General features: G+C 53.7%; 1 protein-coding gene across 4 annotated transcripts in view; it reads left to right on the forward strand.

Moving 5' to 3' along the window:
* Cdh23 (cadherin related 23) overlaps positions 1–17,734 on the forward strand; it is a 360,605-nt gene that overhangs the window by 240,964 nt on the left and 101,907 nt on the right. For all 4 annotated transcript variants that reach the window (XM_048338969.1, XM_048338966.1, XM_048338967.1 and 1 more), the window contains exons 19-25: positions 376–492; positions 5,242–5,354; positions 6,272–6,379; positions 11,639–11,828; positions 12,079–12,224; positions 15,127–15,346; positions 17,041–17,193. In XM_048338969.1, coding sequence (XP_048194926.1) covers positions 376–492; positions 5,242–5,354; positions 6,272–6,379; positions 11,639–11,828; positions 12,079–12,224; positions 15,127–15,346; positions 17,041–17,193 — 1,047 coding nt within the window. The remainder of the gene's footprint in view (positions 1–375; positions 493–5,241; positions 5,355–6,271; positions 6,380–11,638; positions 11,829–12,078; positions 12,225–15,126; positions 15,347–17,040; positions 17,194–17,734) is intronic.

Raw genomic sequence — 17,734 nt, forward strand, 5'->3', positions numbered from 1 at the left:
GGACATTAATGAGAAAATAAAAACCCCATATAAATTCCCCTGTGAACAGATAAAAACAGAACCAAAATTGGATGCAGTAAATGTAGAATCATTTAATATGGAGCTTCATTTCTATTTGACTCAAAGTAAAAACTGGTCAATCTGTGGGGCAAGCCAGGTAGGGGTGGGGAGCACAGAGGGACGGGGGGTGGCCTAACCCGCCCCAGGCTGGCCTCACCCATCCACAGGGCCATACCCTACCTGCCCAGGAGCCCGGGCCACACTCAGTGGTGGAGCCCACTCATGCCTGGGATGCCCATGCAGGCAGGCTGCTCACTTCCCTGAGGTCTGGTCCCAGGGACTGAGTCGCACCCCTGCCCCCTTGTCACCCTGAAGGAGCCACGGTGCTGTTTCTGAATGCTACGGACCTGGACCGCTCTCGGGAGTACGGCCAGGAGTCCATCATCTACTCCTTGGAAGGCTCCTCCCAGTTCCGGATCAATGCCCGCTCTGGTGAGTGCCCAGGCCTGGCATCCCCCCCCCCCCACAACCCAGACAGTCTCGGGGCTCGATCCCCTCCTTTCTGGTTTGGCACAAGCTTGCTATGCTAAGCTTGGCTTTATCCTTAAACTAGTCATTCGGATGTGGTTCCTGATCTTACCTCTAAACCATCTCTTTGTGAATCTATTCACAAGGGCAGACTCTCCCTTTCCCCCAACAGCTGGCTGACATGTGGCACCTCTGGGACACATGTACTCACATCTCAGGGTCCCTCCCTCAGCCGACTTCATTCTCGAATCCTGGCTCTTCCTCGTATACACCTGTGTGCCTGGGTTAAATGAGAGACTATAGGGAACATACTCAGACTAGGGCTGAACAAAATTAATATCATTATTTTCTTTTATTTCTTCATCTAGCACACTCGATTCCCATCTTCCTGCTCAACTTGTGTAACTTTGTCTTTCTTCATCACTTTATATGCCTCCCTCTAGCTTTCCCTCCTTAAAGCTGGAGGGAAGGAAAAAGCAACAAGATACCTCAGACAGTTTAGCTAGACCTAGAGGGAATCTGAGGTCCTCAAGGTCACTCAGAGGTCAGTGGGGGCTGAGCCAGGTACTGTGTTAGGTGCTGGGGCAGGAGGAGTAAGAGCCAGGTCAGCCTGGTAGGCTGGCAAAGCACCAGCTTCCCCAGCCCTCATTTCTGTGTGGGATGCCTTCAGGTGAAGCCTGACTCTCAGCGTCTTGAGGACAGAAGTACATAGCCATCCAGGATGTTCTACACCATGATTCTGCACCCAGGTTCCTTCTGGTTCTGCTGCTCCCTATGGGGTATTGTGTTGAGGAAGTTGATAGGCCAGGCCTCGAATTGACTTATGTCACTCCTGCCCATAGCCCATTGGCCAGACCAGGCAGTGGTCCCGCCTCCATGCCAGAAAGCTTAGGAATGGAGACACTACCTGTCAGTCACCTTGTAGCAACATTTCTACTCTGGGAAGTGAGCAAAAACCCCCAAGGATGCTTCGCTCCCTGCCACAGGTGTCAGTGGCCCACGAGGGCATCAAGCCTTCCTGTTACCCACACTTCCTGAGTGAAGTTGGTCTTCATTGCCTTCTATCTAGGAGGCTCAGGGAGTGGACGGATGGAAGAGAAGGGCCCCAGGGCCCTTATGAGCCTCTTCTTCCACCTCTGAAAGCACAAAGGCCTTCTTGCTTTCAGAAGTGAGCCCCCACCCCCAGAAAGCTTAGAGTAATAGACCTCAACATCAGGTCTTGGTTCACAACCCCTTATAGACACCAAAATGCTCCAGCCCCTTATGTACAAATGTCCCATTTGCATATAACCTGCGGACATCACCAGGCATCCCCAAACCATCTCTCCCTGTTACTTACAACACCCAATATGGTGTAAATACAAGGCAAGAGGTTGCTGTACTATGCTGTTTAGGGAATGCACAACAAGTATGTACGAAAATCTGTACATGCTCAGTCTAGACGTGGTCATTTAATGAGACTTTTCCATCCCTGGACAGTTGAATCTACATATGTAGAGTCTGTAGATATAGAGACCTCAATATCATTCATTACTATGAACCACGTGCCCAGCCCTGCTCCTCATTCTGAGATTGGCCCCATCTCGGTTCCCCCTCCAGATGAGGAAACTGGGGCACAGGAAAGGTTATGAACGTGACTAAGGAAGCACAGAGTCTGACTGACATCGTGGCCCCAGAGCCCAAATGCTGATGTGGTCTGTGAAGCCACAGTAGGGTCTCTCCTGCCATCCCAATGCAGTAGGGCATCTCAGCAGCCCGCTACCCTGGCCTTGTTTCAGGGACACCCTCACAACAGCGCAGACATTTTTCTCTTACCCTGGAGCCTGTTCCTCCAAGCTCCTTTCTCATATTACCCAGGCCCACTGCACAAAGGTGGCCTTAATTGGATCTAATTTCTCAGACAGGAGAGGCCATCAATCATGCTGACAATTTCATGTTTAAAACTTTTTAGAGATTAATTTCTTCCATGCCCTACCAATTAATTGACACCACACTGGTGGGGTGCATGGCCCAGTGGGAAGACCTTGGCCAGACTTTGGTTCCTGCCTTGGTATCTTGGCTGCCTTGTCCCTCATCCTTGGCTCCCTGCTCAGTCCTCTGCCAGCCAGAGAACAGACCAGAGTGCCAAGGAGGAAAATGGCAGAGTTTAAATGGCACCTGGAACAAACCACCTCAGCGACATTGTTTTATAGTAGAAGAAATCAAACACAGAGAAGTTAAACAAGTTGTTCCAGGTCACAAAGCTCAGGCAATGGGAATAAAAGGGTGGGAAGTACCCAGTCCCTGGGAGCTTTCAGAGTCCATTGGAACAGAGTGGTCATTTTCTTCACCTCAGGTTATTTCACTTTTACATGGCTACTGGGAAGGCATATTGATGTCCAGTTTGCAGACAAACAAACTGAAGCTTAAAGAAATGAAGTATCTTTTCCAAGGCTGAGCATCTGCCCAGTGCTGGTGGCTCATACCTGCAATCTAACTACTCAGGAAGCTGAGATCTAAAGGACTGAGGCTCAAGGCCAGGCCAGGCCAGGCAGAAAAGTCCAGGAAATTCTATTTCCAGAAAGAAAAGGCTAAAAAACAAAAAGAGCTGGAAAGGTAGCTCAAGAGGTAGAGCGCCAATACAAGACCCTGAGTTCAAACTGCAGTGCTGCCAGAAAGCAAAAGAGAAAACCAAAGCTGAACATGTGGAAAGGGTCAGAATCTCTATTCAAATCTGTTCTCAATGTGGAGACTAGAACAAAGAGTGAATGAATGCAGCAGTGCTACTCACTAGACACTATGTTGAAAATGAACTGTACAATTTGTGGGCAGGGATAAGATGGAAAAACGGGGAGAGAGTGAAGGAAGGGGTGACATTGTCCAAAAAGAAAGGTACTCACGACCTGACTTATGTAACTGTAACCCCTCTGTACATCACCTTTATAATAATTTTTCCAAATTATATATATGGGGGGAGAGAAAAGCAGAAAGTATAGCCTTCAGCTGTGTGAGCTGGTAGATGGGTTGGCCATACATGGGGAGTGGATGAGGCCCTCTTGCTGGCCCCCGCCAGCCAAGTGAGCTCTATGGTCAATGCTGTCAAGTCAGCAGCTTGAAATGGGGCCCTAGTGGGACTATTCCCACCACCAAAGTCAGCCACTGCCTTTCGACTTGTGATGGAACCAACTGTCAAACATTTGCCAGTAAGCCATTCCCAAGATGATTTCTGTAGTTGAGTTATACTAAAATGCAGACAGGCAGCAACAGCTGACAAAAAAATGGCCATAATGTAAATGTTTCTGCTTAACAGAGTAACTTGTTTACACACCGAAGGAAGTCAAGGCAAGATAATTAGGCTATAAAGGGGATAATCAGGACATGATTTTGTAGCTACCAGCCTTCCATGCCCTCTCAGTTCCCATGCCCAGGCCTGAGTCACATGCTCCTGGGGAAATGCTGAGGGTTTCCTCTTCCAGCTGTCTACCAGGACTAAAGGAAGACACTACCTGTGTATGCTTGTAAGATTTCCATGGCCATAACTGAATCCCACAGCAGCCTTATCTTATAGTCCTGTGGTGTATTGTCCTCTTTTTCTTTCTTTCTTTTTCTTTTTTTTTTTTTTGCCAGTCCTGGGGCTTGAACTCAGGGCCAGAGCACTTCCCCTGGCTTCTTTTTGCTCAAGGCTAGCACTCTGCCAACTTGAGCCACAGCGCCACTTCTGGTCTTTTCTATATATGTGGTACTGAGGAATCGAACCCAGGGCTTCATGTATACAAGGCAAGCACTCTTGCCACTAGGCCATATTCCCAGCCCTGGTGCATTGTCCTCTTTTTGACCACAGGAGGAAACTGAAGCAGAGAGGATCCGCGGAATCCATTCCAGGTGGTAAAGCTAGTAAGATAAGGGTTCCCATGTTTGTGGCTATCTTCTTGTTACAGGGTGCTGCTGCCTGGTTCTGGGGTCCTGGCTCCAAAGCCTGCGTGCTGGCTCCTGCGAGCACTCCCCCACTCCCCCAGCACTTAGATGCTGGGCTAGGTTCGCCTCCCCTGGCGCAGGGATGCCAGGCTTACTCTATTCTCTATGCTCCCTTTCTCACCCTCTCCCCTGGTCACCTGACCCGCAGGCAAGGCCAGGGTGGAGTGGGGGGCTAGGGAAGACCTCAGGTGCATGTGGCCGAATGAGATCCCTTTTCCTCCCTCCTTACCCACGAAGGAAGCCAGGCGTACGTGGAGTCTCAGAGACAGCTTCAAGAGCAAATCTGATTTAATAAGGGAGTGGCTAACAGCTAATATAGTAATGGTGACGAGAAAAGGGGTGAACTACCAAGAGCTGGCGATAGGCTGGCGAGCTTGTCTTAAGACCCCCTCATGGGCTAACGTCACTTGCATAGCACCACCCCATGGGCAAAGCCCTCGAAAATGGGGGGGGACATATGTGCTAGCTGGCGAGAGGTTGGGGGGCTGGTCGCAAGGCCAGCCCTTCTGGTTCTGGACCCAGAGAGGTGTGGCCTGCTTCCGCACTGCCCCAGGGCTGGGGGAAGGGCCGAGTCTCAGGATAGCTCTCCTTTGCCCTTACCCCCTCAAGGCCAAAGCTGAACCCCAACACTTAGACACAGATACACATGACCATTGCCAGAGCTTGCAAGGACCCCCCTTGCACACCTCTTTCTCTCCTTGTCCCCCCTCACCTGGCCCACCCAACCCCCCCTCACATACTCACCCCTCTGTCTGGCAGGTGAAATCACCACCACATCTCTGCTCGATCGAGAAACCAAGTCTGAATACATCCTCATCGTGCGTGCCGTGGACGGGGGTGTGGGCCACAACCAGAAAACCGGCATTGCCACTGTAAGTGCCTGCCTCCTGTGCCCCTCCAGAATCCCTGCTGACGAGGTCCTGTTGGACAGTCTTCTAAGAAGCAGGGCCTGGGGACTGTCACCACACTGCCCCAGCCCTTGTGAAGTTGAGAAGCGATGCCTGGCTCTCTCTACCATGCGCCAGCAGTAAAGGCCCAGAGCCCCAAGCAAGGCCTTGCCACTCCATCAAGGAGCCGCACAGAGGAGAGAACAGGAGAAGGGGGCCCTTGCAGAAAATCCTCCGCAAGGGAGGGAGGAAGAAGACAGCCATAATAAGCCATCCAGCCACCCCAGTTTCTCATTCCCCAGAGCTACCTTGGGCTCTCTCTGGGGACCACTTCCTACCCACCCCCAACTCATACCATGGTCCCCACCCACCAGCAGTCTCTGACCCATTCTAACCCAGCCAGAGAATCTAGAGCTGGAGCTGACATTGCTCAGCCCAGGAGGTAGAAGAAAAACCCACAGTGCCCTCCTCCCGTCTGGGAAGCCTTGCTAATAGGAAGCAGAGCCCTCTAAATTATTTACCTGGTGGCAGGTGAGCAGGGAAATTGCTTGGCTTGTAGCTGAGACAGGGTAGCTCAAGGGATTCTCTCAGATCCTTCACCTGTCAGTTACCTTCCACAGGATGTGGGTGGGTAGACGATGCCCTGGACCACATCAAGGCTATCAGGGGTCTCGTCCAGTCTCTGCTTCCTGATGGACAGTTCCCAAACCTTCTCCTTCCAAAGGGACCTGGGTCCCCCGCTGCCCTCAAAAAACACTTGCTTAAGGCTCTCAGGGTGGCTGAGGGGTGGGGGTCTGGTGGAATTAGAGCCAGGAAGGCCTTTTGGCAACGGTGCCCCTCTGGGCCCTGCCCTTGCCCTGCACAGCTGGAGCAGCTCACAGCGCCCCCTTGTGGCTCCACAGGTGAATGTTACCCTCCTAGACATCAATGACAACCACCCCATCTGGAAGGATGCCCCCTACTACATCAACTTGGTGGAGATGACGCCCCCAGACTCTGATGTGACCACGGTAGGTGTAGGGGACAGTGGAACTGCCCGGCGGCTGGGTGGACGTGTTCCCACTGTGATCTCTGTGGCCTACCACATGGGACTCACAGACCCGTTGTTTTGATCCATCTGAAGTTATCCATGCTCTTTTTTGTGAGGAAAGATGGTCAGAGGTAGGGAGCAACTCCCCCCCCATATCAACTTCGGTCTGTGTGGGACCCTCAGCTTGGTCACCTTCTGGCCCACACTTGCCCCCAGGGCTGCCCCAACTGCGGCCTTGAAATCATATCAGGGCCTACATGCGGGTACCTATGGCTGGGCTGACCTGAGATAGGGAGGGGAGACATAGCCAAAGCCACTGGGCCCCCTTAATGGAGCTTGGCATCAGAGGCAGGTGAGGAAAGGAAGGACCGAGCCCCCCACACTCTTCTCTCCTCTGCTGTGAGATTCACATTTGTGGGCTCTTCCTCCCCCCACCTTTGGGCTCCATTTGGACTCAGTTGGGTAGGCTGGTCCCCATTCATCCAGCCCCACTGTTTCCCAGTGAGCCTGTGATGGACACAAACTCTGAAAGCTCGTAGCAACCTGATTACTTAGCTCCTGGGAACTAGGTACCCGCCATGCTGAGGGCTGCTCCTAGGTCCTCTTGTCTTCACAAGACCCCCTCCCTGAGGCACCTGGGAGTATTGCTCCCATTTACTGTGGGGGAAACTGAAACTTAGAGCTGAAGGAGTTTGTGCAAGCTAATAGGTAGCGGTATGAGGTTCGAGCCCAAGTCTGACTTAGAAACAAGGAGTTAGAGACCACCTTGCCTATCCCATATTCCTCTAAATAGGTACCTATAAGGTGTTCCAAAGTCTAAGAAACTGGGGGATTAAGGAGTGGGATGGGGAAGAGGCTATAACTTTTTGTATCAGGCTCTCCAGTAAGGCCGCCCTACCCACACCTAAGGACCGTTGGGGCTGGGATGAGTAATCTCAGCCTTATCTCACATTACCACGGCTGTAGTGACAAAGCCACCCTGGACCCAGATGAGAGGTGATGAAAACCTGAAAGGAAAGAGAGGGGGATGGGGGGGCTGGCAATTACTTGCCCTGCCCTCCTGTCCACATGTCCAAGATCTGAGTACTCCTCCGCTCAAGCTTGGTGGCCTCTACCAGAGAATCAAAGGCAGTGAGTCAGGGGCAGAGGATTGAAGAATCTATGAAATTTTTAAAGCTTGAAACAGAAGATTTCTAACAGTCAGGGGCCAGGTTTGGAAACCACTACCCAGGCCTGTTTGCGGAGCTCTCTAGGGCTCCAGATCCAGAGGGAGCTCTCTGCTGCCACCTTGTGGACAGCTGATAACCAGCTCAAGCACCACACCTGGGCTTTGCCAGGGACCCCTGGATGGCCACCTGTGGGGCAGGTAAGAGGTGGCTGTAGCACACACTGGCTGCATAGGATACCATCAGGGGAGCGGGGACTGTACTGAGCTGAGGCCTATCCCAGTCTGGACCACAGTGGCCTTCTCTGAGTCTCCAGCACATCCTGAGCCAGGAGCAGGTGCAGATGATAGGCCTCAGGCCTGCTGCCCAGGGCCTACTCGCCCTCTGGGAACCACTGTGAGCCTTCAGTGGGTACCAACTGTGCGCTGGCCGTGCGTTCAGCAGATGGGGTACAGAAGCACAAAGCCCTGCCTTGCTGTTGGGGAACCTTGTATCACCCTTCTGCAGCCCCCAGGACTACCCCATGCTTTTCTTGAACAAATGGGCTCATGCTCCTGCAGACAGTGAGGGAAGGGCCCCAAACCTCCACACAGGGTAGCACAGGGCCCCAAAGGTCAAAAAACAGAAAAGGACAAAATAAGACGAAAAGTTGTTACATTAAACATCCACCAAGTGTAATTTGGCAACTTTGGTAATTAGGAAATGTCATGTTTGTGGAACTTTCATTATATGGGAGGAAATGGTCTAGGCTGGATTTTTTTTTTTTAGAATTCTTAAGATGATTCCAGAATTATGTATAATGATTGCCAGAAAAATCAGAAATCAAGAAGCTTGGTGGGACATGATGAGGAATTCCTATCATTCCCGCACTTTAGGGGCTGAGGCAGGATGTGAGTTCCAGGACCGGGCTATACAGCAAGACCCTGTCTCAAAAATGCTGGAGGAGGAGGGGAGAGGGAAGAGAAGGTTATTTTACTAGACCTTTAATCTTCAGTCAGATTGATCATAGTGAAATAATTTCAAGAGGAATTGTCATAAAAATTCTTTGTATTTTATAGTCATGAAAACATATATATATATATGTATACATATATACATATATATTTGTGTAAGGCCTCACTGTGATTCTGCCAGGTAGAGCAAGGGCTGTGGGTGGGGAAGGAAGCTTCCCCGAAGGGTCAGGTGACAAGGAGGTGATACTAGGTGGGATTGGACTCAGTGCCCCATGTGGTACCTCTGCCCCCCTTTAGCCTGATGCTCTCAGAGCAGTTGCCTGCTTACCAAGAAGGAGCTAGCTCAGCGCTAGGTGGGCAGCCCCAGGTAGCAAAGTGCCCAGTTATGTCTCAGCTGTACTGTGTACCAGCTGTGTGATCATGTGCAGGGCACTGAACTTCTCTGTGCTCTCTAGTCTCTCACCTAGAGAGCCCCAAGCAGAGTATGGTGCTCGGAACTTTGTAAGCCAGGATGCACAATGCACAGGCCGTGGTGAGCATTCAGTCAATGGTGGCTCTCCTGTTGGAATCTTGCTCGTTTGTTCACAGGTGAGCCCTACCCAGTGCCGGGTGCATTGTGGGCTTGTGTACTTCAATGTGCTTGTTGAAGGCCTTGTTCCGCCCAGCCTACTCAGCCCGCAGCTGTGCAGGCTGGGGAAGGCTCTTCCTCCTCTGAAAGATTGGGGTGTGACCCAGGGCCCTCCTGATGGACCCCCTTGCAGGGTCATTGGCCAGGTATCCAGGATTGGGAGTGATGGAGCCCTGGGATTTTTCAGAGCTATGTATGCCAGCCAAGTGTGCACCCCTCAGTGCCTTTGCTGGGTGCATTTGGCGGTGTTCTTGACGTTGGCGGGGTGCCTGTGTCTGTGTGCATGGGCCCCCAGCCTCTAGGGCATGCCTCTGCCAAGCATGTGCTGCAAAGTGGCCGTACCCCTCGCACCCACCCCTTCTCTGCAGCGAGCTTCGGCCCCACTCCATCTGCTGGCTCCTGCAGCCTCCTTCAAGGACCCGGCTGATGGGCATTGATTTAGAGCCTTTCAAAGCCCTCCAGCAAAATAAAGAAGAGGGAGAGAGAGAGAATTATTCCCCGTCAGGCCAGGAGAAAAATGATGGGCGTGAAATGGGAAATAAATGAGGGAAGTGGTGAGGTGAGAACCCAGGCTGCCAGTGGGGAGCCTGCGGGCGGGGTCACTGCCCTGTCCTCCCCCGTGGTGGGGCCCAGAGGCCCCATCCGTGCCCACCCACAAGCAGGGGACCTGGAGGCAGCTCCGAAGGTGTCCTCAGTGTGAGAGAGAGCCCCTTTCAGCCACTGGCCGAAGACAAGTCATTTTGCTGTGAGCTCCAGTCTCCCAATCCAGAAAAATGGGGATTTTTAAAACTCTCCCAGCTCTAACTGTAGAGAGATCTGCAGAGAGGCAAGGGACTGTGGCCTCCTGTGCCCCCTGGTGACACTACACGGCCTGACCCCAGTTATGCCTGGAGTCCCTAAGAGCCTTGCTGGGTCCCTGTTGTGGAGGCCGGGGACATGTGTAATGTGGCACCACGAGGGCTCCTTAGCAGGAAGAGGGGGACCCTCCTCACCCTCCAGTGCCACAGGCTGGGGAGGAAGATGCATGGGAGCTCTGATGTAAGCTGGCCTCTGTCTCAGAGGTCCCGCCCTGCCCTAGCCTGTCTTTCTGGCCTCTCAGAAGCAGGGACAGGGACAGGCGGAGCCCTGGGCCACCACAGCCCATCCATCTGTTCTGGTCCAGTGGCCCCAGATACATTTTGGCTGGGGATGAAGCCAGAGCAGGGACAAATTCTGCTGCCCAAGCACAAAGACCCCATCAAGGGAGAGGAAGGTGCTGATGAGAGCTGGCTGTAGTTGCCAGGTATCCTGGCATTGAGAATGACACTGCTGAGGCAGCCCCGCCCACAGTGCTCCTATTCACCTCGGGTGCCATGGTGACTTCTGCAGCGTGGACTGGGGCTGGGGAGACTGGGAGCTCAGCTATGGCAGTGGCTCCAAGCTACTGTAGACTCCGAGGCCTCCAGGACGGACCTGGGGGGCCTTGGGTTGGTGCTGTGTGGCCTTGAGTCTGGTATGTGCTTCTCTGGACTCTGCTGTTTCCCTTTTCTAAACTGAGGTCTGGGCCATGGTGCCATGTTCACGTCTGTCACCTCCGGCGTCACAGAGGCCCTCATAACTACGAGCTGTAAAGGACCAAAGAGAGGGTTTAGAGCCAGGCACAGTGGCTCACACCTGTAATCCGAGCTACTCAGGAGGCTGAGATCTGAGGATCGCTGTTCAAAGCCAGCCCAGGCAGGAAAGTGAGGATCTTATCTCCAATTAACCACTAGAAAGCTGGGAGTGGATTGGTGGCTCAAGTAGTAGAATGCTAGCGTTGAGTTTAAAAAGTTCAAGGACAAAGGCTGGGAATGTGGCCTAGTGGTGGAGTGCTTGCCTACTATGCATGAAGCCCTGGATTTGGTTCCTCAGCACCACATATACAGAAAAAAACAGAAGTGGCGCTGTGGCTCAAGAGGTAGAGTGCTAGCCTTGAGCAAAGAAACAGTGCTCAGGCCCTGAGTCCAAGCCCCAGGACTGATATGAGACAGAGAGAGAGGAAGAGGAGGAGGAAGAGGAAGGAGAGGAGAGGAGAAAGGAAAGAGAGATGAAGAGGAAGGAGAAGGAGGAGAGAAAAGAAGGGGGGACAAGAGAGAGGACAGGACAGAGAGAGGAAAGAGGAGAGGGAAGAGAGAGATTGGGACACATCTCTCTGAATGTCTGGAGAGGAAAGGCGCACACCATGCCCGCTGGCCCCTAGCATGGGCTCTGGATCCGCAATGGCCTCCGAGGACCTTCCTTGAGACCAGAAAAGACTTTCAGAGCCTCACTGTGACATGAGACTGGCCCTTAAGGCTGTGGGCAGTGCATGGAGAGGACCTGGGGCCTTAGTGACACCAGGTGCCCTCTGGGAGGGCTCTCGGAATCCCTCCCCGTGGGCGCCCCATTGCCCGAGGTCAGCACGACTGGGTACAGAAGATGCTCCCCGCTGCCAGGCAGGGGTGCAGCAAGCCGTCTGTTCCTGTCCCCGGCAGGTGGTGGCTGTGGACCCTGACCTGGGGGAGAATGGCACCCTGGTGTATAGCATCCAGCCCCCCAACAAGTTCTACAGCCTCAACAGCACCACGGGCAAGATCCGCACCACCCACGTCATGCTGGACCGAGAGAACCCCGACCCCGTGGAGGCGGAGCTCATGCGCAAGATCATCATCTCCGTCACCGACTGTACGTCCCTGCCCTCCCCCACTTGACCCTTGACCCTCAGGAGCCTGGAGATGTCCTCTGGGGTCCTGGGGTTCACCCAGGAGGGCAGTGTGGAGTGCTACAAGCAGAGTGGTGCCCACTACCAAATGACGCCCAGGCTGGGGGAGGGTTGGGGCCACACTCACCGCCCTCTCCCCACTCACCTTTCTCTGTCTCTTGTCTTTTGCATCCCTCCTCCCTCTCCTTGGCCCCCTTCACCTCCTCTCCCTAGGTGGCATACCCCCCCTGAGGGCCACCAGCAGTGCCACGGTGTTCGTGAACCTCTTGGACCTCAATGACAATGACCCCACCTTTCAGAACCTGCCTTTTGTAGCTGAGGTGCTGGAAGGCACCCCTGCGGGGGTCTCCATCTACCAGGCGAGTGTCCCTCACCTCGTCTCTGCTAGCATGACCCCTAGAGGTCATGCAGAGCACACAGGCTTGGAGCAGGAGCCAGGAGGGACTGGCAATGATCTTGGTGACCTAGAGGCCCCCTGGGGTGGAGGGCCACACTGGGTCCAGGGGAAAGTGGATTGCAGAAGGGGAGGAGGCTCCCCAAGGGAGGGGGAGGCAGAAACAGAACAAGGGAGGGAGGCAGAGACAAAAATCTGGAAGGAAGCTGGGTGCTGGTGGCTCACACCTGTAATCCATCTGAGATCTGAGGATTTGTGGCTCAAAAGTAGTAGAGCTTTAGCCTTGAGCAAAAAGAGCTCAGAGACAGAGCCCAGGCACCGAGTTCAAGCCCCACGACCAAAAACTAAAAAAAAACCTCGGAGGCCCAGTCTGAGAGTCTCACAGGTCAGATGGTGGAAGGCTGGCCAAGACTACCAAAACCACAGAGGGTCTGGCACACAGGCTCCAGGTTCCTGCATAGGTGTCCCACCTCTCCTCTGCTCCCCCGTAAGTGCCAAGGAAGCTCCACTCAGGGGAGGACTGGCCCTACTGGTCCAGGGGCTTTACAAAGCTTCACCTATGTCCTTGTAGCCCAGGGGAGGCTGGGCCATCTGAACCCTATGCCTCGTCCTCCATCATCCTAGTCAGAGGCCCTGAAGGTGTCAATTCAGGGAGAGGCATCCTCAGCCAGAGCCAGTCAGACATTCTGGAAGATGTTGTGTGGCTCAGTGGTAGACCCCTGCCTGACATGAGTGAGTCCCTGGGTTCTATCCCCAGTGCCACCAGAAGAAGAAGAAAGACCTTGGAGTCTGACCAATGTTAGATACATACTCCAGTTCTACCAGTGGGGTGCTGTGTGCCTTGGAGTATACTGCTCAGCCTCTCAGAGCCTCCTGCTTTCTCACCCGAGGACTGGAGATAACAGCAGACTGCCTGGCAGTGCAGAGGGCACTCAGCCTGGCACGTGGGATGCAGGAAGTGCTCAGGAGCCGTGGAGCTGTGGCACAGCTTGTGTTGGGATAGCCTGTTCTTACCCAAAGGCACAGCTGTTCGTCAGGATGAAAAAGTGGGTGGCCCTCGTAGCCTGCTCCTACCCACCATGGCTCAGTCTCTTCACCTGTAAGAGGTACACAGAGAGCTTTGCCTCCCGGAAACAGTCTCTCCCTCAGAACCCTCTCCCAGGCTCCAGCAGGGAGAACCCCAACCTCAGGACGGCTGCCAGTCCCCAGGGAGGAGTTCCCAAACAAGAAGTGTGGGGTGAGGGCAAATGAACCCCAAACTCAGAGATGGCAGGGGAAAGAGACACGGGCCAGTGCCCCTCTTGGTTCCTGGGGGAAGCAGCTGAGCCTCACGAGGAGGCTGGGGCAGGACTTGGAAAACGGCTGTGAGGACAGTCCTCCCAGAGCAGCGGCCCCTGTCCATCCCGGGCCTCAGCCAATAAGATTGTTGCTGGATTTGCAAGGGAACTTTCCTGGGAATTAGAGCTATGTGCAAAGAAAATGGACATAGTGAGCTCCCACCCTGGAGGTGGGGCAAACTGCACCAAAGCACCGCTCGTACATTGTGCATTTCTTCCCGTGGAGAGAGCCAAGCTTACTCCAAAGTTATGATCAACTGTGTAGCTCTGGTCAGGACTGGTTGAAAACAATTCTTGTATTGGAAAGAGCGTCATCTGTTCTTAGAACCCAATGATCTCAAGGCCTGGACACTGTCCCTTTGCTTTTTTTTTTTTTTTGCCACTCCTGGAGCTTGAACTCAGAGTCTGGGCACTGTCCCTGAGCTCTTTTGCTCAAAGCTCATGCTCTTCCACTTTGAACCACAGCATCACTTCTGGCTTTTTAGTAGTTTGATTGGAGATAAGAGTCTCACAGACTTTCCTTCCCCTGGCTGGCTTTGAACTGAGATCCTCAGATCTTAGCCTCCTGAGTAGCTAGGATTACAAGCATGAGCCACAGCACCCTGCTGTCCCTTCACTTTGTTTTGTTCAGTTGGTTTTTTTTTCTCAAGACTTGCACTCTGCCACTTGAACTACAGCTTCACTTCTGACTTTTTGCTAGTTAATTGGAGATACAAGTCTCATGGACCTTTCTGACTGGACTGTTTTTGAACTGCAATCCTCGGATCTCAGCCTCTTGAGTAGGATTACTGATGTGAACCATTGACGCCGAGCATCCTCAAGTAGCTATTTTGTTTGTGCTAGTCATGGGTCTTGAACTCAGGGCCTGGACACTGTCACTGAGCTTTTGTGCCCAAGGCTAGCACTCTACCACTTGAGCCACAGCTCTGTTTCCAGCTTTGGGGTGGTTAGTTGGCGATAAGATGCTCATAAACTTTCCTTCACGAGCTGGCTTTAATCCCTGGTCCTCAGATCTCAGCCTCCTGAGTAGCTGGAAGTAGAGGCGTGCCTCACCAGCACCCCACATCCTCAAATGACTTAAAAGCTAATCTTGACATCCCTACTCCAAGCCTGTCAAGGGCAGCCCAGGAGGCCAAGATCTGACCATAATACCAGAAGGCGTCTCCAAGCTGAAGCAGTACCACCAATCAGTGTTACAAGACCAAAAGAAAAGGGTTTTTCTAGACTGCTGAGCCCACTAGAAGACACAGGACCTGTTGGAATGAACTAGGGAGGGCTTCCTAAGTAGAGAGCAGGGCTTGGAGGAGAAGGCTTTGGGGCCTAGAAAGTTCCTCCTCCCCCTCCGCACTCCTGGTTCCCACTTTGTGCCTCTGAAGCAGAGCTGGACCGGGCACCCCTCAGTTCTGACAGGCTGTCCCTTCGAAGGCTCTGGGGACAGGGTCCAGGTTGGAGGTTGAACGGGTGTGTTCCCAGGGGAGAAGCATTAGTCCCAATGTCCCTAGCCCTCACGCCCCCACTCCTCTTCCTCAGGTGGTGGCCATCGACCTGGATGAGGGCCTGAACGGGCTAGTGTCCTACCGCATGCAGGTGGGCAGGCCCCGCATGGACTTTGTCATCAACAGCACCAGTGGTGTGGTGCTCACCACCGCCGAGCTGGACCGGGAGCGCATCGCCGAGTACCAGCTGCGGGTGGTGGCCAGCGATGCGGGGACCCCCACCAAGAGCTCCACTAGCACACTCACTGTCCGCGGTGAGGGCCGCCTCCCGCCCACTGCCAGGCCCAGTCTGGTGCCATGGGGTGGGATCCATACCCACTGGGGCTTTACACTGGATACGGCGGTGCCCTCTCCAATGGGAGCATCCAAATTCATGACGTGCCTGACCTCACCACGCCAGCCAAGCCTGGTCCCCCTCCCGGCTATCTCTGTAGGCCCCACTGCCTACCAAGGCCCCCACCCCTCCTAGCCCCCGATCCTCGCATCCGCAGAAGGCCTAGGTGGGTGCTGACCCCCAGAGGCCCGAGCAACCAGCAAAGTGTGGAGCCCATGCTCTTAGGAAAGCCAGGGGTTTTCCCTGGGCTGTAAGCCAGACCTCTGCCAGCCCTGTGGGTGTGGAATCCCCAGGCAGCACTGCCTGCGAGAGGACCCCCAGCCCCAGATTCCTTACCCTGCTACAAAGCCAGGGGTGTAATTATCATCCACTTGGAAGAGTGTCTGTAGTGCTTGGTGACAGAGGATGTATCCATGGGGCCAAGGTTAGCCCCAGGGAGTCAGGGGCACGCTCTAGGTCTGTCCTGGCCATTCTGGCCTGGTGCAGGCACAAACTCTGGCCCTTCCCAGTGGACCCCAGAGGCAGTGCAGGTCAGGGAGCCTCTGGCCTCTTTCCTATGAGTCCCAGGATCACCTGTAGTTACCAGGTACAGTTTGGGTAGGACCCACTTCTTTCCCAGTGATTGACAGGGAGTAAATCTAGCCTTTAAGAGGGGACCCTTAGAGGGCTTCTCTCCAAGGTTCAGCAGAAGACACCATCAGTGAGCCTATCTTGTCTCCTGGTGATGCCACAGCCCAATGGGTGGGGCCAGTTCACTGTGGAGCTCACAGATCAGACTAAGCCTCACCTGCATAGCTGGAAAAAGTGGGGGGCGGGGGTCTGGTCCTGGGGCTTGATCCCAGGGCCTGAGTACTATCCCTGAGCTTTTGCACTCAAGGCTAGCTCTCTACCACTTGAGCTACAGCTCCACTTCTGGCTTGTTTGGTTGTTAATTAGAAGTAAGACTGTCATGGGCTTTTCTACCCAGGCTTCAAACTGTGATCCTCAGATCTCAGACTTACTGAGGAGCTAGGATTACAGACATGAGTCACCAACACTCAGCAGAAAAACATTATCGTTCATGGAAATTAAACCTTGGGGCTTTGAGGAAAACCAGTCCCTTCCTTGGGACCCCTTCACACACTGGGGAGACCATAGCCTTTCCACTTGTTGCTGTGTGATTTTGGGCAAGTTGCTCAGCCACTCCTGGGCTATCTACCTATCTACCTGTAGCACATCAGATGACAACTACCTCATGGGGAGGGGTGCATGTGGTCCTGGATAGGAAGTATTTAGTGTGGGCTCAGTGTGTGGAAGAGCTTAGATATGGTCTCCAACACTGTCATTATTATAATCATCATTGCTCTTGTTAGGCTACACAGGGGAAAGGGGCTCTAGAATTTTCTATCCACCCTTTGATAGCATGAGGAGGGCCTATGGGAGGTCCTGGACCTCTGGCCAGCCTAGCCCTGGCCCCATCAGGCAGAAGGAACTCTGTACTCATGTAGGAGGCATTAGCATGGATGCCACTTGGAACCAGTGAACCCCCACCCCTCCTTGGAAATCCCTTTTCTTGGGGGTCCTGGATGTCTAAAGCAGGAGTCAGGCCTAGCCCGTATCCCCTTCTGCCTGCAGTGCTGGATGTGAACGATGAGACACCTACCTTCTTCCCAGCCGTGTATAATGTGTCTGTGTCTGAGGATGTGCCACGCGAGTTCCGGGTGGTCTGGCTGAACTGTACAGACAACGATGTGGGCCTCAATGCGGAGCTCAGCTACTTCATCACAGGTGCCACCTCCTAGGTCTGCCCCACTCCTTCCAGAGGGGGTAAAGCATGAGAAAGAGGTTCAGAGGTTTCCCCCATCAAGGATTTGCTCCTGGACTTCCCAGGGCCCTGTGACTGGATCAGGTGTTCCTCTGTACCCCTAGAGACCAGCTTTCAGTCACTTTGTGCAAGGACCTCAGCAAGCCCTGGTCCCAAACCTAATGTGGCAGCACCCTCTGCTGACAGAATAGTGCACTGCTGCCAGCTCTCAGGGGAGGAGTCTCCCACGGGAGCCCCAAGGAGGCCCCTCCCTGGCTCCGGTCACCCAGGAGGACAGACAAACCTGTTTCTATCCACCTGTTCCTTATCTCCATCCTCGGTGCCTGCATGAATCCCCACCTAGAGAGCCCATTCCCCGTCCCAAGGTCTGGGGGATGCTCAGCTGACCCCAAAGTCCTTGGCCTCATAGAAAAGGCCCGGCCTGCTCAGCCACTTCCTCAGGACAGGCGGGAGAGGACAGACCCAGCCTCAGGGCAGCACATGGAAGCTCATCAAAGAGTTCCC

The sequence above is a fragment of the Perognathus longimembris genome, chromosome 2 (genome assembly GCF_023159225.1).
Source record: "Perognathus longimembris pacificus isolate PPM17 chromosome 2, ASM2315922v1, whole genome shotgun sequence".
Taxonomy (NCBI): Eukaryota; Metazoa; Chordata; class Mammalia; order Rodentia; family Heteromyidae; genus Perognathus; species Perognathus longimembris.